This window comes from Lissotriton helveticus, chromosome 2_1 (genome assembly GCF_964261635.1).
Source record: "Lissotriton helveticus chromosome 2_1, aLisHel1.1, whole genome shotgun sequence".
In the NCBI taxonomy this organism is placed as follows: Eukaryota; Metazoa; Chordata; class Amphibia; order Caudata; family Salamandridae; genus Lissotriton; species Lissotriton helveticus.
The window spans coordinates 1551241974-1551259680 of NC_136059.1; the positions used below are offsets into that span (position 1 = coordinate 1551241974).

The 17707-nt window shown below is 40.9% G+C and overlaps 1 protein-coding gene across 1 annotated transcript in view; it reads right to left on the reverse strand.

Annotated features, from left to right (window-relative positions):
• The window catches only part of CFAP299 (cilia and flagella associated protein 299), a 2020143-nt gene that overhangs the window by 117627 nt on the left and 1884809 nt on the right, over positions 1 to 17707 (reverse strand). Inside the window, exon 5 of the mRNA XM_078677578.1 lies at positions 9029 to 9158. Within this exon, the coding sequence (XP_078533704.1) occupies positions 9029 to 9158 (130 nt within the window). The remainder of the gene's footprint in view (positions 1 to 9028; positions 9159 to 17707) is intronic.

Consider the following 17707-nt stretch of genomic DNA (forward strand, 5'->3'; position numbering starts at 1 on the left):
AGGGTAGATCCGAGCAGCGTTTCAGTCGATTCAAGCCGGGAGTAGGAAAGCGAAACTGAAAGTTAGGCAGAGGCCGTCTGGGGGAGAAACCCCTCCGGCCGTTGTTGTTCAACTACTCCTCGGCCTGCAGAGCAACCGGGCCCCCGGTCTCGTCTCGGGACGGGCCGCAAAAGTTTAAGACAATGTAAAAGTGGATCCCAACGTCCGAATTCGATTCTTCAAAGAATGTTGGGATCAGCCCGAGTCTGTCTTCAAAAGCCCATCTTCAAAATCAGGATGTAGTAAGGATATTTGCGAAGGGCGGCGCGGGTCTCGGGAGCTCTGTGCTCACGCAACCATCTTGGATGCCCGCAAAGCTCATCCAATATGTACACATTTTAACTAATATTTGTAACCATTCGACACAATTGCATTCATTTATGTTTTTGGAGTTCGTTTTTTGTTGGACGTTGAAACTGATTGCGCACACTTTGCTGACATCAACAAATGTCGATTTACTAAGCATTTTTGCAAGTGTATTGCATGCTCACGTGTATAGGGCAGGTTAGGACCTGCGCTGTGTGCATTAGGCGTGGCAGCGTGCTTTAGGCACCCATCTTCAATCTACATGCAGCCTGCTCCCTTTCTGCATGTAAACAGTTTTGGCTCTTACAGATGGCTGACCCTTTGGGACAACATCTATTGTAGACCTATATCTGTGAAGGACATGTGGACAGGGAGAGAGGAGCAATGGGACTGTAGTATGGTTTCCTCCAATGAAATAAAAGTCTTGAATCTTCAAATTAAAAGGTAAAGATTTATTCTGGAGGAAAGGGACCCACGACAGATCCCTTCACATCACAGGCTTGCACTGGCTACAGAATAGAAAAGAATTCTAGAATCTAAGAAATCTAGAATCCAAACACATCATAAATAATTATATAAATATCATCTCAGAGAAGTGCATTGAATACAGCTTACCACCCCCATTCCTATAACAATAAAAACAAGAAATTAATAATAAACAAAATCTTGTGAACGAAATGAAGAAGTTCTAATGCGAGAACTAGTTCTAAGATGAATGTTCTCACCAGAACCATTAGAAGTATTACTAGAGCAACATTCCTGTTAATATTAGAAGAACTAGAAATAGGATTATCTCCACCATCCCACACTTGAGAATAAGAAGTAACCATATCACTTACAAGATCATTACAATTAGATGTTAACTCACCTAAATCAAACCAGTCTTTTCCAGGTTGAGTTTCAAATTTGTTCAGAATAATTCTTGCTTGTTCATTGGTCAGTTTAATCAAAGCATTGCGATTCCACCAACCACGATTTTCTAACATAACAGCCATACGAGCAACCTTAACAATTTTAGCTGTTTCACTAAATTGTGATTGACCTTTAGTTACCTTAATAGGCTTCTTAACCCATTCACCAGGAGACAAAGTTACATTTTTTACATGTTTTCTAAGATAAAAAAAAAAATAAATTTCTTTTATAACATTCTTGTTTGTGTTCTACATGTTTTCTAACTTTGTTTAAGTACAAACTGGAAGTGCGATCAATTTTATCAACTAACCATGAAGGATTAAGTGAAGAAATAGATTTCCTACCACGAAGCAACACATATGGGGAAACATCAGTGGTGGAATGAGGAGTGGTGTTGTAACTCAACCTTTTGATTAACACCTTAGCTGCTATGGAACATCCAGCTCCAGTGCTGGACGTTCCATTGCGCAGGTGCAGTTCGAACGTTCAACGGCCGACGGCAGCACTACGGAGGTAGTGGTGCCGTCGGCCGTTGATAGTCCGCAGCACCTAAGGTGTTAATGTAATTAGAAACATCCAGTTTGTTTACACTCATTGTGTGCACCCCGTCTTTCAACATTTTATTTGAACGCTCAACTAAACCATTGGATGCGGGCCTGTATGAAGGAGCAAGTGTGTGAGAAATGCCATTCTTAACAAGAAAGTCCTCAAATTAATTTGACACAAAATGTGTACCATTGTCTGTGACGATTTCCTTTGGTAAACCTTCAATCAAAAACACGCGTTGTAAAAGATTTACCACAGTGCTAGAATCAGAACTTCTCATAAATGCGAAATACAACCATTTAGAAAAGTAATCAATAAGAACAACCAATAACTTTCTGTCACGCTCCAACACATTGAATGGTCCTGAAAAATCTAACCCTAGTTTTTGCCAAGCACCTTTGGGCCAATCCACTGGACATAAGGGTGAAGTAGAAGAACGCCAATGTTTATCTGAACACAAACATTGTGGACATTTATCAATAAGCGACTTAACCTGTCCATCATGGCCTGGCCATCAATAGGTTTCTTTAATCTTTCAAACAGTACATGATATACCTAAATGACCACTATGAGCAATATTAATGATTTTCTCTCTCAAATAATCAGGAGGAACAAACTTGTCTTGTCTGACAATAAAATCATTAACAATGGAAAGTTCATGAGCAACTAGAGAAAAGCGCCTGTCTTGCACGGACATACTACGGTCACAGGGCCATTTGTTAACCAAGAATTTCTTTATACGTTGAAGACACAAATCTTCATCATAACATTTAATCCATTCATCTTCAGAAAGTTTCAGTTCCAGAGTAACATCAGTCACAGAAAAGACACAATCAAAATCATTACTTTCAAAGTTTTCACTATTATGTTCATTACTGTCAACAGGTAAACACGACAAACAGTCTGCACGCACATTTTTACCACCAGGAATATACCTGATTTCAAAATTAAACTCTTGAAGTCTCGCCAAAAGCCTCACCAACCTAGAAGATGCTTTGTTGGACAAGCTATCACTTAACATGTACTCAATGGGTTTGTGATCAGTAAACAGAGTAAATTTGGAGCCCCAAATATACATTCTGAATTTTACAACTGCCCATGAACATGCAAGGGCTTCACGTTCTATGGTGCTAATATTCAGTTCTGCTCCAGTCAAAGATCTTGAAGCAAATGCAACAGTAAATTCATGTTCATCCACTAAATGACTAAGGACAGCACCAAGACCTTTGGAATTTGCATCCACCTTAATCATGCTCAAACAACCATGTGTAAAGGGTCTGATAGCTGGAGCTTCGAGAATTAATCTTTTAATAGAATCAAAAGAGGATTGTGTCTCATCTGTCCAAATATATTTGGTATTTTTCTTAAGTAGATTCCTTAAAGGTTGTACCACAATAGCGTACCCTTGTACAAAGCGTGCGTAATACTCACTTAATCCCAAAAAGACTCTTAAAGAATCCTTATATATAGGTTTAGGAGCATCTTTGATGGCTGTGAGTAAAGAGGATTTTGGTTTTATGCCGTGACACGATATATTATGACCTAAATAGTCAACTTGTTGAGTTAAAAATGTACACTTGTTCCTATTGACAGTCATGCCCTGTAGCTCTAACTTCTTAAGTACTTGTTCCAAAAGAACATAATGTTCATCTAAAGTTTTAGAATGAATCAAAATTTAATCCTGGAATGATTGAATTCCAACACAATTAGCAAACATTTGATCCATCAAACGTTGGAACACGCTTGCCGCGGATGCCAATCCAAACGGTAAACGTTTGTACTTGTAAACTCCAAAGGGAGTCACAAAAGTGGTAAGATGCTGTGATTCCTCAGACAATGGGATCTGATGATATGCTGACCGCAAATCAATAGTTGTGAAAAACTTACTATCGCCAAAAGTAGCTAGCATTTCTTGTATTCGAGGTAGAGGATGTCAGTCAACTATTATGTTAGGATTCAGCATTCTTAGATCGGCACACAAACCAATATCGCCTGAACTTTTGCGTGCAACTACGGCCGCAGAAACCCATTCAGATGACTCTATAGGCATAATAATGTCTTGTGAGCACATTTGTAGAAGAAGTTTTGTAAATCTTCACGAGCAGATAAAGGAACAGGTCTGCACTTTTGAATCACTGGAACAACATTTTCCTTGAGCTTGATAGTGTGTTCAAACCCCTTACACAACCCAACTTTATCAGAAAACACATTTGAATATTTTTCACATAGATTTATTAGTTTGGAATCTGTTTGATTCACGGATCCAAGTTAATCAGAGGATTCTTGAATAGTAGATACCATAGGAAGGTCTCCTAAAATCACAGGTTCAGGATGACCAGGTCTCAAAATCATACCAAACTTGGCTTGATGTTGCCAACCAAGTATAGCTCTGCCGTTAAGAGCTACATAAACCTTTGTGTGAATGGTGCGGTCTTTAAAGGTTATAGCATCCCAAAAGTAACCACACATATCAATGTCAAATTCTCCGAATGCTTTGGGGTTCACATCCGTAGGTATAAGCATAGTTCTAGACCAAAACTTGTTAAACGTTTTTTCATCTAATATCGTAATGGGAGATCCTGAATCTGTCATAACATTAATTTCAGTATTACCAATTGAAACACAACATATTGGACCTTTACACTTTTGAGCATCACTATGTAATACATTAATCTCAATAGATGATACAAGATTACTCATATCGTGATAAGAAGCATCTTCATCTACATTGAGTAAATTGATTTTGCTTTTTGCTTTAACATTTTTACAAACAGTATAAAAGTGTCCAATTTTCTTGCAAGTGTTGCACTTTTTACCTTGTGCTGGACAATTCACGTAGTTTCCTAAATGAAACTTGGAACCACAACGGTAACATGTACCTTTTTTTTCAAAAGGACGATTTACTTTGGGTTTATTAGCAACAGCAACAGCATTAACTTCAGAATTAACAGAAGTAAAAGCTACCACTTTGGAATCCTCACTAACTTTTTGTGAGTCTTGTGTGAGAATTTCTTAGGATACAACAGATCTCTCAATGCTGCGTGCTAAATCCATCACTTCATCTAATGAAGGATTTTTACATGAAAGAATTCTTTCTTGGATCTTTTTGTTATAACAATTAAAGACAAGCTGATCCCTTAAAGCAGTATTTAAATAATCACCAAATTGACATTTAGCTGCGAAAACTCTTAGAACAGTTAAATAATCCTTAATAGATTCATCCTGGTTTTGTTTGCGTTTAAAGAATACATGACGTTCAACCATAACTGATGGTTCGTCTACATATTGTGTACCTACTCTGGCCAGGGCCTCAGAAAACACATTTCAATTTTCAATTCCAGGAGGTGCAGGGACAGGAGGTAAATTATCAAAAATGTCTTGTCCAGCATCTCCAAAATGATTAAACAACAGAGCTTGTTTCCTTGATGCAGAATATTTTAAAGCTTCAATAGCTTCCAGATAATTTTCAAAATTACGAAACCATTTATGCCAAGGAGTGTTTGGTTTACCTGGTTTCTCTAAAAATGGAGGAGGTTGCATAACATTATTAGCAGATGAGGACATTTTGCAACAGTAAATATTAATAAAAGTAGATAATACTTTGTTAAAGTAAGATAACAATATAGTTATGGATGTTAAAGATAAATAATTAAAACTGACCAAAATATAAATAAAATCGCAATTATAGTATTTAAAACAAATGGAAGTAGTGCCTTAAATAAGTACAATATTAGATAGAACGTGTGAGATATTTCATACTTAATGGTGCTTAAAAAGACACCGTTTTTTCTTTTTAAAATAGGTTGTAAATCACTGTAATAGGTTCTTACTGTTGAAAAAGTGTGTGTGTCACTGTGATGACACACCTGAAAAATGAGACGAAATCCCTTGAAGAAGATCTGCTTCCGAAGACTCGAAATGTTTATGGAGTTGCTAGGCAATTTCAAGATGGCCGCGACGTTGGCGTCAATAGCGTGATGACATCATACGTTTACCATCATGCTTTTGTGCAGTGACGCGTCGTGAAAGAAGAGTAGTTCCAAGAACTCTAGATGGCGAACGGTGATGAACGGTGGAATTGAAGACAAGAGAATGTCCTTTGAAAGATGCAGAACGATGCGGGATTGCAGTTCAATGATAAACAATAAGGCATCGGCAGATAGAAAGGTAACGATAAATCCGTTTCCAAAAATGCCGGAATTACGCCAAAATCCAAAGCTGAATAATCCTTTGTGCAGGTACGAGAAAATCCACCAAGTTTTCACCGTTTTAAATAACGACGTGTAGACAACAACGAATGCAAACACTTTCCACAGTTTTTCAGTATTCAAAATCACAATAGTTTGTGAAATATTATTTAAAGAAAAATATATATATTTCCAAATGTTGAATCGAGGTCTTTCAAATGATATTTACCAGAATATCCACAAAGTTAGTAGACAAGACGAGGTAAATGTAGAAATAAAATAAAAGAATCCAAATTCTTGAAGTTTCGAGGTCGGTGGGTCAAGTCAGCATCGTCGCCAAAATATGTAGTATGGTTTCCTCCAATAAAATAAAAGCCTTGAATCTTCAAATTAAAAGGTAAAGATTGATTCTGGTGGAAAAGGACCCACGACAGATCCCTTCACATCACAGGCTTGCACTGGCTACAGAATAGAAAAGAATTCTAGAATCCGAGAAATCTAGAATCCAAATACATCATAAATAATTATATAAATATCATCTCAGAGAAGTGCATTGAATACAGCTTACCACAGGGACAGGGACACAGAGACCGTGGGACAGGAAGCAGACAGACCAGGCAACGTGGTGACTTGATAGGTAGACAGAGTTGCAGGGACAGGCAGACATTTGGCCATGGAGACATGGACGATTGGGCAGGGTGACATCAACACAGGGACAGTGCGATGTTGATTCCGGAAGAGGGGGCACAGACACTGTGACAGACAGACAGCCACTGGCACAGTTAAACACAAAAGTATGACAAAAAGATGCTGTTAACTAAGAATGGAGGCACAAGCAGGTCGTCAACGAGACTCGGTCACCGGGGAAGAAAAATACAGGCACAGAGAAGCACAGATCAGAAGGACGCCAACTCTTAAGCGGGGATGCGGAGAAGTTAAACGGTAAGGCACAAACAGTTGGACAGGAAACAAGGACTGTGGAAAAGAAGGAATGTGTAATTGAGAAGGTGAGCAATGGACAATGGAAAAAGAAAGGCTAGAGAAAGAATCATGTACAGAGGTCCAGAGTTATAAGAAGACTTGGACATGAAGACAGAGACTCTTGAAAATGGAAACACGGACACTCGAACAGGTTGCTATGAACAACTAGACAGAGAGGAACCTACACAAAACAGGGAGAGATAGGACATAGGAAAGAAAGGGGAAACATCCTTTACAACGCAACTTTTACCACGCAGTGCCTTTACGACGCAACTTTTACAACGCAAACCATTACAACGCATTGCGCTGGGGGGCGCTCTAGGATAGGGAATAGATTTAATTTACTATCCAACACCTTCCCTACTATCCACGGGGACTGGAGTTGGAATAGTAAATTAAACTATTCACTATCCAGCACCCCTAAGCACTATGCGTTGTAAAGGCATGCGTTGTAAAAACCGCGTTGTAAAGGCATGCGTGGTAAAAGCATGCGTGGTAAAAGCATGCGTTGTAATGTCATACATCCGAAAGAAAGACACTGGTGCTGAGAGAATAGATAAATTGGCCATAGAGACATGGCTTTAGGGAAAGGGAGACATAAGCCCTGTGACAGGGAGACCTGGACAGTGGGGTAGGGAGACAAGACTTGTCGGCACCCTCACCAGCAAGCTATCATAATCCAGGCAGCCTCTAACACCAAAACATAAAGGCATCGGCAGACATTGTACTTTACATTTATAACCTAACTACACAATACACAGTACTACCTTGTTGTTGACATACTTGCATATGACCCACATGGTGAGGGTACCAAACTCTTTTTCTGCTGTTCTCCCATCAGAGACTTGGAAAAAGCTCTAATAAATGTGCATGGAACTTGTGGGCCCTGAATTATGCAGACTGAAGTGGAATACCAGGAAGTCCCTTTGGCTATGACTCCCTGCTCATGAACGGTCAGACTTCCCTTTAGTGAATACAAGTATGCATAAGCAATTGTTTACTATAACAGATTCCAGTCAAATTGGTCCCAGTCCAGTCCAGTTGCACAGTGCTGCAAAATAATGGGTCTACAACTCAAAATAATGAAAAACAGAATAAAAAATATATTCCTAATTAACTCAAGGAAATTCTTTCAACTTGGAGGTCGAGTTCTGTAAATATAGCTCATTAGTGTGTTGCACCAACTACTGGTGTCAACATAGCTGGAATGGGATCCAAAATGCAGTCCTGAAGTGTTTTGTTAGGGTGGGTGGAACTCGCGGAGTTTCACGCTGCAAAATTCTGTGAAGTTACCTAAAAACTCTGTGAGATTCTGCGGAGTTCCACGAGCGGGAGGTAATTTGGCATGTCATGCTGCTAGAGCTGTTTGGTGCTGATAGCTTGTTCCACACTGTAAAATCAGTATGAACAGCACCACATAGCACGCCAGAGGGTGCTGCTTCTTTCTGTCACTCGCTCAAGTAGATTTTCTACTCAGCTGCAGCTTTCTAAATGCGAATGGCGCAACTTGCCATGGGCGCCATGTTGAGAGATCTCATCAGGAGGTATTCTAATACCTGAAAATCGAGTTAAGGGACTCAAATTCTCGCTCGCCAACTTTATGTTGGTGAGTCGCGTGCAAGCTGTCATGCGAGAGTTGGCGGAGTTTTGCTGGAACTCCGCATTCCAAGTGGTACACGGAGTGGGCAAAACTCTGCGAACTCCTCCGGCAGGGCAGAATTATTCACCCACCACAAGTATTTTGTACAAAATGGTCTTTATTCCAATCATCTAAAACTTGGAGTAATATGACACTCTGTAGGTGTTTCACTATGGGGTTCTCCCCACATGCACATTTTCAAAAATTGGACTAACAGCTATATTTATTCTTCAGGAATGACAACGTTCAGAGGGATATTAATGCTCTTCAGCAGCAAAACCGGCAAACATTGTTGCTGCCACTAGGATATATCTAGTTTGCAAAAATTAGCCTCTTGGCTTACTGTAGGAAACCCAGCAGGGTAGGAGAAAACGATGAGAAGTAGTGTGAGAATAATAGTTTGGAAAAAGTACTGTACCTTAGGATCCACGTTGATAATCTTCCGGTCCCGTTTGTTTTTGAAGAGTAAACCGGAAGCGTTCTCTGCAATCACTTGGTAGTTTGGGCTTGGGTTGGAAGTAGAGACATGAGTTTCCCAGTTGTAAAAGCTGTAAAGAAAGCAGTAACACAAACATTTTAGGAGGAAAGTCAAACAAATTAGAAATTATTGCCTATATGTTTAAATATAAAGGGCCTTAACACCCAATATTTAGAAGGAGGAACTGAGATAAAAAAACACAAGACAAATGATGAAGCAAAATGTGTGAGAGAGGATGTCACACATGAAAGTCCGCTCATAAAGGGCATCCTACCAAAAAGATAAACAAACCTAAGTAACTGTTCACTAATAAAGATATAAAGTCCTCAGGGACTGATTGCAATCATCATCGAGATCAGTCAGCATTATAATTATAATAGCCATGATAACATATTAACATATACTACAATATATGACAAAGAAGTATTCATGACAGAATAAGAGAGAATCTAAAGCAAACTGTTGTTAATATACAATAGGGGTATCCAAAACAAAGTACAAAGATCTTTAGCACCAAACGCACATTACAATCATTTGTATTATTGTACATAATGTAATTCGGTTGAAGAATTTCACCCTACTGCATTTGGTTGCCCATATGTTCTCTTAGCAGATAGCATTTGTTATGTTGCACATTATGTAATGTGGTACTGTATGAGTGAAAAGATGCTTGAGCTTGGAAAGCATACATTGCTGGGTGATAGTTAAGGTTAAGTGAGTATGATGGCGCGTGAGCTAAGGGTGGTGCACTTTTGATTTTTAAGTAATTTGAGCTTTAAGCTGTACCCTCTCTTGTACCCTGGCAAACTGAACTCCCCATTATCATTACGTTTTTGCAGGGTTCTATTGTTTTTTAGATGTCCTTCTCTTTTATTTTATTTGCCTCCCACCTTGTGTTACCAATAGAGGGGAAAAGGGCATAATTCCCCAGTGCTTAATTTGTAAAATAATAAGTGCCAGGGCTCTCGTCAGGAGGCCACTGCAGCTTGCACCACACATTGCCGCAGCCATGCTGCCGAGGAGAGTAACAGCCCATCTACTAACCAGTACACGCCTACAAGTGTGACAATTCAGACTATTTCAGGTCCCCGTAGCTATAAGAATGGCTTGGGCAGCAGGTAATAGTCATGTTTAATGTGTATTGAATGAATAATTACATGTTGTTGTGGTCATCTCCAAATTTGCCAGCCAATGCCACCTTATGGCAGCTGTCACAAGCCCCGGGGTTGAGATTTAAGTGCCGGTGCCGAGCACCGGAAACCACTGGCTCAAATTAAGCACAGTAATTCCCATCCCTGAGCCGCCAAATAGCACGGAGTGGTGGGAATTTTACCCTGCTGTCAACCTACCCCCAAGGCCTGAGAGTAGATTGAAGGGTGGTGTGTTGCATAGCTCTCGCTACCTGATCTAGAAAGTGTTTCTTCTCACCCTCTGTCTTGCACAAGGGTGGGTATAGTACGTTTGACACCTTCCTTTTTGCCCAAGGGTGGAGGTACTTCACATTTGGTATATTTTGCCCGGTCACCTCGCCCATGGGTGAAGGTAAATTTTTTCACGCACACTTAGCTTGCCCAAGAGCAGGTGTGTAGCGCCCTACCTTGACCCAAGACACAGGCTTTATTTCTCATGCCCCTTGCTTTGCCTAAAGGTTGGGGTGGTATATTTCCCATCAATGCCTTGCCGAAACGCAAGTGTGGTGGACACTTACTGCATTTTGACCCCCCTGTCTTGCCCACAGGTGTAATGGTATATTTTTAAACAAAATCCTACTTGTCCAAATGTGGAAGATATATTTTCAACCTCTTGCCTTGCCCATGGACCAAGAGTACTTTTTTGCCTCTTCCCCCATTTCGCTCATGGCCATCTTCCTGCCTCACTGCAGGGGGTGAGGTCGGAGATTTTTTTTAAATACCTCGATATCTTCTATGATCGCAAACATGGGAGGAAGTGGGAGAGAAAAGCAATGAGGCAACTGCAAAGAAAAGGCTTCAAGCGGTGAGTAAAAGATCCAAGTTTTATTAAAGGCGAGGCACAACACAAGTATATCGAAGCAATGCTAAGCAGTAACTGAAAAACCAAGGGCTCTGGAACATGGAACGTAAATTGTACAACTCAGGTACAGAGTTCCATGTTCCAGGCAGGGAAAGGGGCAGGAAACAGGGAACGAGTAAAGAAGTGCAACAAGGAGAATGCAACACATCTCACCCTGAACATTGAAAAGAAAAGAGGAAGAGGAACAAAATGAAATGAATACAATCAAGACAAAAACCTGGCAGGTAAAACTCTAGGTCGGTCATTGCTCTTGAGTCTAGATGCCACAGATTGGGTGGAATGAAAAGAGTTACTATCAGGATTAGGAAAATCGTGTAACAGTAAAGCTTCATCATTATTAACAGAGCACCTTAAGGACTTGCATTTAGCAACCCTCCTTACATGCCATACTCTACCATCCTGAGTAATAACAGTATTCTTACACACCTTAACAATTTTAATAGGATGACTGAACTTGGAAAAGCCTTTTACCAAAAAAACTGTTTTTTTTATTCTAACCCAGTCTCCAACAGCAAAGTCAGGAACTTTAACATTCATTTAGGAGTCAAACAAACTTTTCATATTGTCTTGCCTGCTCTCCACAATTTTGGCAACTAGATTAAGATCAATACTGTCATCCACCTTAATAACTTGTTTAATCCACCATGGACACATGTCCGAAATAGGTTCTCTGCCCTTCAAAAGTCTGAAAGGACTTACCCCTGTCACCGAATGGGGAGTGATGCGATACATCCACAACTTTTTTCTTACAACATCCCTCCAATCAGCTGGCCTACCAGCTGATCCCTCGGCTTACATAGGGATGTGGTCACATGTTTGGTATTACACATATGGAAAAAACTTTCCAATTCTTGTGATGTGAGTTGCACCCCATTGTCCATTACAAGAACCTTGGGGGACCCCTCACGTGCAAAAACTTCTTTGAAAAAAGTAATGATGACTTGACTACAGACATTATCTACGAACTTAACCTTCGGCCACTTAGAGTGGTAGTCCACCATAACAAGAGCAAAGCGGGCATTAGAAGGTAAATGTTTAAAAGGACCTGATATGTCAAAAGCTATTTTTTGCCGCGGGCACTCAGGCCAAGAGACCAGTTTAAGGGGGGCAGAGGAGACTTTAAGCATTTTATCACTACCGATACATTCAGGACATTCTCTAACCACCCTATCTGCCATTTTGTCAAGCCTAGGCCACCAAAAATTTGCCCAGAGGAGCCGTTTCATAGAGGACATACCCAAATGTCCTTGGTGGCCAAGTAATAAAATCTTGTTCCACATAGACGCAGGAGCAATGATCTCTCCTGCTTTAAAAAGCAAACCACCAAGGTCTTCAATCTCACTAGAGACACGACAAAAAGGAGCAATTTCAGCAGGAGCAGACCTTTCCTTGGGCCATCCATTTTATATGCATTAAATGATGCGTTGAAACACATCATTATTAATCTCTAATCCACTGAGTCTCAGACAAACACAAAAACTCCTGAGATACAAAATCTTTGACAGTGGCAACAATGTCCCTTTCTTGTTCATCTCAGGAAACACACTCAACCGAACGCGGCAATCTAGAAAGAAAATCAGCTGTGACATTGCTCCTGCCAGGAAACTACATAACCTCAAAATCATATTCCTGTAGTCTAGATGTGAGACGGGCTATTCGGGCAGTAGAGTTCCATCCTCCCCCTGGAGATAATATACCAACAAGGGGCTTATGATCAGTTCTGAGCGTAAATCTGTTTCCCCACACATAGTTATGAAAATGTTCAATGGCCCAGAGGCAAGCCTGCAACTCTCTCTCAATCACAGAATATCTCCTCTCAGTCACAGAAAGAGTCCTAGAGGCAAAAGCCACACACCACTATTCCTTCCCCGCACACTGGCTAAGAACTCCTCCGAGCCCATAAAAACTGGCATCCACTGTGATGATACATCTCTTATTAAGGCAGAAAGACTTCAGAGTGGGTGCATTAACAATTTCATTCTTAATTTGTTTGAATGCTGTCACTTGTTTATCTGACCTGAAAAACTCCGAAGATTTTCTGGTTAACTCCCTAAGAGGCTCCATTTTGGTTGCAAAATTCTGTATGAATTTACTATAATATTCACACAGGCCCGCAAAAGAAAGAGTTTCTCTTTATTGTCAGGAGCGGGTGCATTGAAGATGGCATCAACCAAAGATTCGGGTACAACCACATCACCAGAGAGCATATGAGCTAGATACTCCACCGATTTACAAAAAAAAAAATACAGTTGCAAGCTTTTAGTGTCAACCCACACTTGCCTTACCTAAGGCAAACTTCCTTTGCATGATGAAAATGGTCTTCCTCATTTTTAGAGAAAATTAGGATATCATCCTGGAAACATTTAACAAACTTGCTGACATCTTTAAAAATGTGGTACATAGCCCTCTAAAACACAGATGCAGCCGATGCAAGGCCAAATGGCATCCTCTTGAATTGAAAAAGACCATGGCGTGTGACAAAAGCAGTGTAGTGTTTTAAATCCTCAGTGAGCTCAATTTGGTGGTAGGCCGACCGAAGATCAAGGGTGGAAAAAATGCAGGCACCATCCAACATGCATACCATCTCATTAATATTGGTAAGAGGGTGTCAATCAGCAACCAGATTAGCATTGAAAGCTCTCAAATGAACACATAATCTGATGCTTTTATCCGATTTTTGGGCTAAAACAATGGGAGATACCACTCAGAAGACTCAATTTCCTCAATAATGCCACTCTCAACCATCACATCCAACAAGTTCTTAAATGCAGTCCTAATACTGATAGGGACTCCTCTTAGTTTTTGTTTCACAGGAACAGAACCTTCTTCGACTTTGATCCTATGACTGAAACCAATATGTTTGCCAAGATCATCAGAAAATACTTTGGGAAACAAATTAATAAAATCGGTACTAGCAGAAGACAAAGCAAGAATCGAAACAGGTTCCTTGTTCCTGGGGTTTAACACAATCCCCAATTTGGCTTGGTCACGCCAGCCTAAGACATTAACACCCTTGAAAGCTACATACAACTTGATGGTAGCAGAATTATCTTTGAACTCAATGAATACTTCTTTGAAACCCATAAAATCAATGTTGGAGCCATCAAACGTCTGCCCCACAATATCAGGTTTGCATAATAAATCAAGGTCAATTAGTTCTCCCAAAGATCTTAGGCAATATTCTTTTGTGATTATAGTCCAAGGCGATCCCGAGTCAGCTATTAATTCCAATTCTCTTCCCAAGATGCATACAATACACTTAGGAGAACACATTTTTTTCAGCTTCGGAAACATCAAAGAAATCTTGGATCGAAACAACTGTACCAGACACTAAATCGCCTTGAGAATGATCACAAGAATGAGAATCATAAGAGACACAAGAAACTTTCCCTTTGGAGAATTTAGAAGAAGATGGTGCAAACTTCTTGGAATTCGGAGCACCACCCCTCATAGTATTTTTTTTTTTATAAATCTTTTTATTAAACATACTCAATATAAGGGTACAGTTCCACATGAGTCAAGAACGAGGAGTACAGTGCGATCTAGATACATACAGATACAGTAGGATAATACTTTGGAATTCACAGGGAGGGGGATCAGCAGGATCAAAGGTACAGGGGGTACATATATTGCCTCGATATTCATTCTAGGAGGCCCAGATCTTCGACCACTTTCGGGGACAGCCCCGAGTTGTGTACACAGTCTTCTCCCTCACCATACACCAATCAAGATCTTTCTTCCAATCCGCAACCAGAGTAGGCGTTACCCCTATCAGGCTTACATCACCCTCCCAAAAAAAGATGGAGAATTGTTTGGGAAACTCACAGCAGTTCTGGCACCTTGTTCGGACCACCAAACAAGGCTGCAGGGAAGCGATTAGCTGCCCTAGACCTCCTTGGCCGCACCACTTTGCAGACCAAGGAAGAGGAGAACACGTCACAGCTGGCCTTGCAAACTCTTTCCAATTTTGAATAGGCCACCGGGCTTCTTCTCAGTTGTTCCAGGCCTCCTTCGCCTGCACATAGTCAGCGATGAGAAAGGAGGCCTGAGTAAGCTGACTGTTGCCCCGGCCACCATTCAGTATAGAGAGCAGACAGCTAGGAGCATCATCATGTTGAGGGAATGTGCATGTCTGCTGCCCCAGCCACGAATGGAATGGTGAGCACCTGGCACCTGTGTGATACCACATGTACTAGCATAAAAGACGAAGAGAAAGTAGGGTCATACCAGACGAAAACTGACCCAACAGTCTGTTCACACAATAGCAAACAGGGGGTATACAACGGTAACCACGCATTTTTTACAACGCGGTACCGTTACCACGCTACTTTTACCACGCAAGTCGTTACCACGACTTGCGCTGGAGGGCGCTCCAGGATAGTAAATATATTAATTTACTATCCAACTCCTTTCCCTAGAGTCCACGGGGACTGGAGTTGGAATAGTAAATTAAAAAAATTACTATCCAGCGCCCCTCCACGCAAGTCGTGGTAACGACTTGCGTGGTAAAAGTAGCGTGGTAACGGTACGCGTTGTAAAAGTACGCGTTGTACCGTCATATATCCCAAACAGGGCATATTCTGAATGTCTCTAGCTTCGAACATTACAATAGTCATAACTCAATGAAAGCCAATGAGATTCCCTAAATGCCAAAGTTAAAAGGCGAGTGGAGGTGATAGGATGTAATAGTTGCTACACCACAAAACTTAAAAAGAAAGGTGATTCACAAGTTAAGGTACTATATTAAGTCTGGCACCCACTGCTGTACTGACTTAACCTTTTACCTTAACTCCCATCCCCACCATATACTCTTTCCAACATCAACCATGCTTTGACGCATACAACAACATATTACATAATGCAAAAAACACCCTGATTTCCGAGGAAAAAAAACTTCTAACAGCACAATGCATTGTGCAAAGAGTGACATTTAAGGAGATTAGAACATAAGCTTACATCCCATTACTAACAGTGCCATCTTAAGGATTTTTAGGGCCCTGGGCAAGACATGTTTTGGGCCCCTGCCTGTTTGGAACAACTTTGCATTGTGTTACCCATTTTATTGCTAATTCATGTCCTATAATGCCAAACAATTTTGAATTTTATGTTGATTCAGAAATACACAGAAGTGAGGTGGAGAGAAAGTTCACTGTCCCAGCGACTCCTGGGTAGGTGGGGGCCCTGGGACAATGCCCACTGTGCCCATACCTTAAAACGTCTCTGATGACTATATCAGCAAATCGACTGCTGGTGTCCTCAACCTTAGATGCAAAGAAAACAAAAATGGCAAAAACACCATTAAAAGCCTAGGTCCCTCAATGTGTTTAACCACATCATCATAGAAGCTCTTACACACTTCTTCAGCTTCTTATGAAAGTACTTTTGTAGGGAGCATGTGTTCAAAATACAAAAGCCATTTTCTATCCCACCAACAGGTCTGTCACCTTGTACCATATTGAGTCTGGATTCTCTTAATCAGGCGTCAATTTAATTGTGCATCAATTATTATGATTCAAAATTGCATGGTTTGGGCTATTCTGGTCCCAGTAGTTTTCAATCTTCAGTCCTCTACTATGAGCAGCTGCGGCCACAGAAGCTACAGATTCCATTCACCCATTTTCAGAGCTAGCAGCACTTAGAAATGACTGACATAGTACATTAATGCTACTCTGGCTCTCATGTCAGTCAATCAGGCTATTAAGCTTTCCACGCCACACTACAACTTTCCAGAACATTCTTACTATACAGGGAAAGGCCTTTACGTCATCCAAACACGGCACCTAATCATGCACTTCCTCACCACACATTACCAGTCACTTAGCCTCCAAAGTACACATTCTTACAGCCAATCTATGCATGCATGGGCTTTTAATTCCACTGAACATATTCAGGAATAGTGCACTGAACCAACTGACCGAGACCTACACCGTTTAATCACCTGCTCCCTGTTTCACTGCGGGGAGGGATCACACATTTTAGGGACCAGTCCATGGGGAAACAAAAAAATGGCAATGCTTCGTGTCTGCACCAAATAGAAAAGCATCAATGCATTTGCAATGTGAAGTATCATCATTTTAAAAAAAAATGAAACTAAATCGATGAAATGTTAACATTTCAACATTACTGCACTTTTGGAAAATCCAGTCTATTCGCTTCTGGAGGCGGACATTCAAAGTTGTAGCAGACTCAATCTTAAAGACTTTTATGGCGGCCAAAGTGGTACAAAAGGGGGTGGTGATGGACGGAGCATCTGAACCAATCAAACACTCACACCCAGTCAAAAGATCTGGGTTTAATGCTCCGTCCATCACCACCCCCTTTTGTACCGCTTTTGGCCACCATAAGTGTGGCAGGGTATGCTCAGACGTGAGTCCCTTGCTCACTTTGCCACTGGATTCAAGCAAGCCGGGCTGAAGACGGCTGGAATGCCAAAAACCGGTCCCCGGAAGCTTGTTTCCGGTCCAGGGAAGACATGGCTTGGCAGTTCGGGTTGGACTGTTTCCATGAGGCACAGGGTCAGACTGATTTGCATATAGCCATGTCTGAACTGGGGTGGCAGAGTGGGCT